The sequence below is a fragment of the Sinocyclocheilus rhinocerous genome, unplaced genomic scaffold (genome assembly GCF_001515625.1).
Source record: "Sinocyclocheilus rhinocerous isolate Xijiao unplaced genomic scaffold, SAMN03320098_v1.1 scaffold493, whole genome shotgun sequence".
Lineage (NCBI taxonomy): Eukaryota > Metazoa > Chordata > Actinopteri > Cypriniformes > Cyprinidae > Sinocyclocheilus > Sinocyclocheilus rhinocerous.
The window spans coordinates 377,092-384,844 of NW_015626376.1; the positions used below are offsets into that span (position 1 = coordinate 377,092).

The window sequence follows — 7,753 nt, forward strand, 5'->3', positions numbered from 1 at the left end:
GTGTGTGTGTGTGTGTTGTGTGTGTGTGTGTGGTGCGTGCGTGCGCATCGGGGCGTAACTCTGCTGTGCGTGATACAGAGAGCGTGCATAACGTAGAGACCGAAATGACATGCCGTCGTGTAAATAAGATAAATAACATAAGGCTGTTTAGTTTGTTTAATAACAGAACAAGGTATAGACCCGTTCTATCGAAAAGGTAACTTTAAATGACTTCTGTTGTGATCTGGCGCTATAGAGAAAATATAATTAAATAAAATTAACTTGACCTTCAAGGGGGGCGGGCCGCCCTCCTAATATAATGGCAGGGGGAAAACTGCAATATACCAAGCGCAGCACAAATTCGCATAGTCGCAAATAAAGAAATAAAGAAGCCACAGTACATTGAAAAGAACCGGAGGCCAAAAAATGAAGGTTTGCTAGAAGTTTTGATAGAGCTGGTATTGTGTGACTCCTAGTTGAGGGTTCCAAGTCGTCTTTTTTTTCTTGAAGCAAATTTAATTTTTTACCGAAAACTTTTATATTTTGGCATTTTAAAAATCATAGCTTTATCAGAATGAGATGACACTTGGTGACTTTTGTTGCATTAGCTATGTGAACACACAAAAAAAATCATGGACATGATTCGGATATGTTAAAGGGACAAAAAAAAAAGTCACACTTGGCTCCTTAATGCACATAGTTTTCCCAGATGAATGTTAAGCAATTCAAATTCACGGCATATGCAGAGGAAGAGTTTACTTTCACATGGTAAATCACCGGTAAGTTACCATTAAGAGATCATGTGTGAACAGGACCTTTTCAAAAATCATGGTAAATTTGTTCTGGCAATCCTATCGTTCTTATGGAGATGACATGATTACTCTGAGCTGTTTACAAAGCTCCGCTGCTTTTTAATTAGTTTTTCTATGTAAATATGCGCTAGATGGACATATTTGACCATTGCGCCTCGCAGCTTTTTGTCGCGCTTCTCCATTCGTCAGAGCTGCGACTCTGCAATTGGATACTATTATACGTGTCTCGTGTGTGTTTATAAAAAACATTCTGATTGGCTAGTAATGTTAGTTTGGTTGAGAGTGAAAGCTGTGCTCCTCTCATACCATTGGTGGCGAACTCATGGACTCGAAAGTGATATCAACTTTTTCTTTTTTAAATGTAGAATTATTTTTTTCCGCAGCCAAACGCTGCACGCCGGAGAACTTTAAGCCCTGAAAAATAACTGTGCGTTTCCACGCCTTTTCAGCGCTAAATCTTCACTGCGCTTCTTTAGTAAACCTGACAGTACAATTTTAACGCCAAAAGACGGTTTGCGCTAGCGCAAGCTGTTAGTAAAACTGGTCCTTAAACTTTTGTTTTAGTTTTTCATTTTAGTTTAGTTTAACTTGATGTACTAAAATAACTAAAACTGAAATATACAGTAAATAGCTAAAAACTATATAGACATATTCATAAATAAAATAAAATAATTTTAAAATAACTACTAATAATCAAAAATAATCCTAAAACGTTAACTAAAATTGAAAAGTTTACATATTTTTAAAACATAAAATATAAAAATAACTACTAAAAATAAAAACACAAAAAAATTACAAAAGCAAAAAATACTAAAACGTTGACTAAATTGAAAAAGAAAATGGAAAATATAAAAATAATCAAATATTTAAAAACTTAAACTTTTGTTTTTGTTTTTAATTTTCGTTTAACTTAACTTGATGTACTAAAATAACTAAAACTGAAATATACAGTAAATAGCTAAAAACTATATAGACGTATTAATAACTAAAATAAAAACAATTTTAAAATAACTACTAATAATAAAAATAACTAATAATCACAAATAATCCTAAAACGTTAACTAAAATTTAAACGCTTACATATTTTTAAAACATAAAATATAAAAAATAACTACTAAAAATAAAAAATAAAATAAATTACAAAAACAAAAAATACTAAATGGTTGACTAAAATGGAAAAGTTTACATATTTTAAAACATAAAATATAAAAATAACTACTAAAAATAAAAACAAAAAAAAATTACAAAAGCAAAAAATACTAAAACGTTGACTAAATTGAAAAAGAAAATGGAAAATATAATGGAAAATATAAAAATATTCAAATATTTAAAAACTTTAACTTTTGTTTTTCATTTTTGTTTAGTTTAACTTGATGTACTAAAATAACTAAAACTGAAATACTGCAAATAGCTAAAAAAATATTTTAAAATAACTACTACTAATAAAAATATCTAATAAAAATGACAAAAATTGTCATTTTATAAAAACAATGTTAACTAAAATTAAAAAGTAAATGAAAATTATAAAAATAAAAACATTCAAAATATTAATAAACACTATAATTGTATATCAATGAAACTTAAATAATTCAGATTATCATTTAGACCTGTCCAAATGTCCAATAATTAAAGAAAACACATTTTTGGAGTGACAAACGTCAAAAATAAATGACCATTAAACAATAGAGACTGAACAGATGACTAATAACACATCATAATCTGATTCTGTTTCAGAGGTGCCACGGATTCATTCGAGTTTTCCTCTAAAAATGTGGGCGAGATCGTGGGTATTTGTTTGGGCCATATAACGAAGGAGAAGAAGGTGAAGAACGAGTCTTTCTGGCACGTGCAGGAGGTGGTGATCACGGAGAAAGAGCTGAGAAACAAGTGAGTTTACATCTGAAATTAGTGATGCACGATATTATCAGAACGTTATCGGAATCGGCCGATAAAGGTTCAAAATGTAAAAGATTATGCCGATATGCCTTGCCGATAATATGGATAACTCACATGTGCTCAGCATGTGAAAGTGATGAGATTACATCAGCAGTGTGGTCATTCTTGAAGCAATATTTTCCTGAATTATGATTAGATTCACTGTTTTGGATCGCCGCATTTAATTTGAGAATGTACATCCAGAACGATGCATCCGGTGCGCGAGAGAGTCAACAGTTTCTAGCGCATCTTCAAATGCGTTTTATTTACTTAGGGGGCGCTGTTGGCCTACTTGTAATAAAATGAAAGTAAAATACACAAATATCATTAAGATACTTGTGTTTCTGAATAAATAGAAGCAATATCGATGTCATAATATCACGAGTCTGTTTTGATTTAAAGGTCAGAACTATAGCTTGCATGAATAAAAATCACAAACATAACACTTGTAAAATAAATAATTTGATATATACAGATTTATTTATTAATATGCATATATTAATATTAAATTTAAACATCATTAGTAATAAATACAGTACAAAATCCACCAAAAGCGAATCTAAGATTTTCTTTTTTTTACGCAATATGCACTTATCTAGTTATCATACATTATAATTTAGTACTTTTTTGAATTTTTACAGCTCTTTTGCTTTAGACCATCTATTAATGTTAAATCCACAAATACAATGTTAAGGTTTCAACTGCATCTGTCTGAGAAAAATAAACACACAGCAGAGATTACAGTTATTTTCAAGGCTTGTACTCTCATTAAAAAAAAGAACTTTAATAATGTTTATTACTTCTAACAAATAAGTCTTTGCTCAAAACTAACCAAAAATACTTTAAAGCAATAAGCCTCGTGAAGCCATGGTTTACAGTGAGTTTATAACAGCTAAGGGGTGTTGTTAGGTACGACGCAAAGCTGTTATAAATTCACTGTAAACCACGGCTTCACGGGGGTTATTGCTTTTATAAAACGGTTATTCCATATACGTAGTAAGATTTCACAAAATAAAACAGAGCAAATAAAGTGTAATGATATTAATAAAAACAGTATTCTTCCACCAAACAATGTAGCTCCTCAGAAACAGTTGTGGTTGCAACAAAGTGGTTGCCGAGCAACACACAAACGTAAACAAAGGTGTATGTTACTTTGTAGAGTCATTTACAACAGCTTCGAACGCGGCTCAACCAATCAGAATCAAGCACCGGAACTCTCCGCTTTATAATTATAATTTCCACACAGGAGAAATTTGCCGTTGTTTCAAAACAAAGGGAAATCGGTATTGGCATCGGCTAGCGGCCAGAATAATTTTAAAAATATCGGCAAAAATCGAATATCATGTATCCTGTCGTGTGCAGCTCCGAGCATCATTCTCTCTCTCGCAGATTCTACTTCACATGCGACGCTCGGATTCCACTGGCGGCCAAGAAAGATGAGTTCATGATGTTCGAGTGCACCAAAACCGTGGAGAGCTTCGCCAGCAAAGTGCGCAGTCTGGTTCCCGTCAAATACGAGATCATCATCATCACCGGAGACGTGAAGGAAGCCGCCACCGACGCCAACGTCTTCATCACGCTCTACGGCGTCAACGGAGACTCTGGGAAACGAGTGTTGAAGGGGAAGTACAGGAACCTGTTCGAGAGAGGACAGACAGACCGCTTTCTGCTGGAGATGCTGGATCTCGGCGAACTCTTGAGGATCAAAGTGGAGCACGACGACAAAGGCACTTCGTCCGGATGGTTCCTGGAGTGCGTGGAGATCACCAACACCGCCAACTGGGTGACAACCATCTTCGTCTGCGGAAAGTGGCTGGACAGAAATAAAGCAGATGAACAAACTCACAGAGTGCTGTATCCGAAATATTAAACGCTTTGGATTTTTAAATAAAGACGTTTCAGAAATCACACTCTTTGGGATAAAGCAGTTTGTACTTTTTTAAAGAAATTCAAATAAACGCGCTGGGAATTACTGTCATGTTTGTCATCAGATTTCTTTAGATCCTGTCACATTGTCAAGCGACTGAACCTGAAAAGTTTATGTAAGCCGCCAAAAACCGTTGTCTACCGACATGTCTTCATAATAAGCGATTCCCAAACTTTTGTCAAACCACTTTGAGATTAAATTTTCAATATTCATTCACTTTGAGATTAAGTCATCCTGAGATTTTAAGTTCATATTTAAATAATTTATTAATGCATTTGCATGTTCACGATTCTCTGATGTTGGTTAATAGTCACGTGACATGCAGAAAAACAAATAAAACATTTAATATTTTTAGTGTTTCATTTTGATTGTTTATATTATACGTTTTTGTGATTTAAATAATCATTTGCTTTTAAATCAATCCACAAAGCCTTAAATTGTTTGTTGGAACAATTAAATTAATTGACAAATATCCAGTTTTTCCATTTATTTTATGACTCATTTCTACTGAAAATAATAAACTAAGTAGTCATGAAAGGTCCGTGTACGTTTTGATCATTTCATCTCCTATTTGGAATGCAATAACGAGAAATGGAAAAACGGCTCGTTTATTCATTTTTCCGTTTAGTAACTGCTTGGTTCTGTAAAACCCAATTCCCTTGAATTAGTTTTAAATCATTAGATATGTTGTTGGTGCTTTCTAAGCTTTTTTGTCAAACCACTTGGAGATTTCTTGAAACTGAAGATTTTAAATTCATATTTCAAAAATTGATCAATTTGCATGGTTAAGATTCTCTGATGTTGGTTTATAGTCACGTGACATGCACAAAAACAAATATTTCATCTTTTAATAAGCGTTTAAATCAACTTAATTCAACCCTCAATTTGTGTGTTGGAGCAGGTGACATGTAAATTAATTGATAAATGTCTATTTTTCCTTTATTTTATGCACTTATGGCTGAGAAATAAACTTGTTAGCAGTTAGTAGTAGTCATTATTGTGTTATCTAAAAGCCAAAATCAGTAAGACATGTTATTGTTGATTTGGAAGCCGGTCTGAAACAGTTTTCATGGTAAGTGCCTTCAAACACACACTGCTCTGAGAATGTTTTTCTTAGAGTTTGTCATTTTCACTGGCACATTCACACTCATTTCCAACTATGTCACATTGTTTGAGACTTTAGCAGTGGACGTTTCATCTAGTGATGTTAGGTTCTTGAACGAATCGTTCTTTTGAGCCGGTTCTCAGGAAGTAACCGGTTGAGCCGGTTCACAAATCGAACTGAATCGAACCCTGTCAAGTGATGCAAATACATTTTACAATAATTTATTGTGCATGCATATTATATTTAAAGTTGCTTAAGCGAAATCAAGGAGTTTATACGCGAATTAAACTGTGACCACAAACACCATTAACTTAAGTGAATTATATGGCAATAATCAGCAATATGCTTTCACACAAATAACTATTTTTTTGAATGTTTCACTACGTGTTGACACAAATGACTTAATTTAATTTTTCAGTGATACAACGTGGCACTGAGTTGTTAGAAAATAATTTTTATTTATCATTTATTTTTTATCGCAAACAATTCAGAGATGACATTAATAAGTTGTTAGAAAAGAAATGCGTAGAGACGTTACTGCTTGATGACGTCAGGAACCGATGAATCGGCTTTTTGAACCGGTTCAATGAGCCGATCTGTCCGAAAAGAACCGGTTCGCGGAAATGAATCGGACTTTGCATCAATAGTTTCATCATAGTTTGCATCTTTCATAAATCCAAATATGAACCCTTTTTTTTTTTTTAAACCAGTGAGGTCTCTTAGTATTTATTATATTACATATTATGTAATATCTACAGTAATTCAGTTAACATACACGGAAATCCTTTGTACACATTCCAGTTCATGAAAAAAAAAAAAACTGACGAAAAACAAGTCAGTACTGAGCCTGTCTGAATTTATTATAAAATGTAAGGCAAAAGTAATGTTTTTGGACATGAAAGCATAGATGTTATCTTTTGTTTTGGCGTAAATTATTCACTTAACGCTAAACTGCCAATAATGTTAGCCACTGGGAGACTGTAGATGGCTGTAATTCATTGTATTGTATTAATAGAAAGTCAAATAATATAAAGATTTGTAATACAAAGTATTTTTCCAAAATTAAGTTTTATTAGTATTTTCATAGAGCGGAAACATAGGTGACATAGCCACATGTATTTAGTAGATCGTCTCGTTCTAGTGTTTAATGCAGAGGAGGACTCCAGCCTACAAGCCTCTGAAGAACTGAACTAGGAAGCACGCAGTCTCTGTAGGATGCAGCCTTCCATTTGAGACGCACCCTTAGAGATGTTGTGGCTTTAGTGTGCACTAAGGACACTCACCTTTGACCTGAGGCCTGACCTCTTGCACGCTTCCTGTTGTGTGTATTGCTGCATCTCAATGTGCCTACTTATAAAATGCCCTTAAAGTATGTACTGTTTTGGTGAAGAAAAAGTACACACTTTTGAGTGTGTAGTATGTAAACTGGCCTGTTAATCATCTTGTCACAGTTAACATCCTCCTCATTTAATTTAATTTAAATTAGCTAGAAGTAGCTCGTTGATCTGCCAGTTGCGGGTCTTTCATGCCGAGAACTCTGCTCATATTTTATGCATGATGCATTTAAAAGTTCACGACCAAATTAATGTTTATAAAAGTTCACATTGCATTTGCAGATGAAATATAACATGGATAACAATAAATAAATATTTTTTACCAGGTTAGTCTTCATTTTCTATAAGCAGAGTTAACTAATTTATTAAAAGAAGGTACACCGCCATCTTGTGCCGACTAAACTGACTTGAACGCACCTGACATCGTAATTACGACTTGTCAACTCGTAAATACGAACGTCCCAGGAGGACTTGAACGCAGCATAAAGCCCCGTTCACACTAGCAGCGCATGTCGCAAGGGGCTGGCGATGAGGTTGCTAGTGGGCGTTCTCAATACTGGTTACCGCTGGCGGTGTGAACGGGGCTTTAAGCCTCTCTACCTAACCGTCGATCGCGCGCATCCGCCACGTTTGTAGTTTTTCTAACGCGTTTTATTCGTGT

At 34.1% G+C, this 7,753-nt stretch overlaps 1 protein-coding gene across 1 annotated transcript in view; it reads left to right on the forward strand.

Annotated features, from left to right (window-relative positions):
- loxhd1b (lipoxygenase homology PLAT domains 1b) overlaps positions 1-4,683 on the forward strand; it is a 60,724-nt gene extending 56,041 nt beyond the window's left edge. Inside the window, exons 40-41 of the mRNA XM_016517740.1 lie at positions 2,526-2,678; positions 4,116-4,683. Coding sequence (XP_016373226.1) covers positions 2,526-2,678; positions 4,116-4,596 — 634 coding nt within the window. The 3' untranslated portion in view covers positions 4,597-4,683. The remainder of the gene's footprint in view (positions 1-2,525; positions 2,679-4,115) is intronic.
- Positions 4,684-7,753: the final 3,070 nt, after the last annotated feature.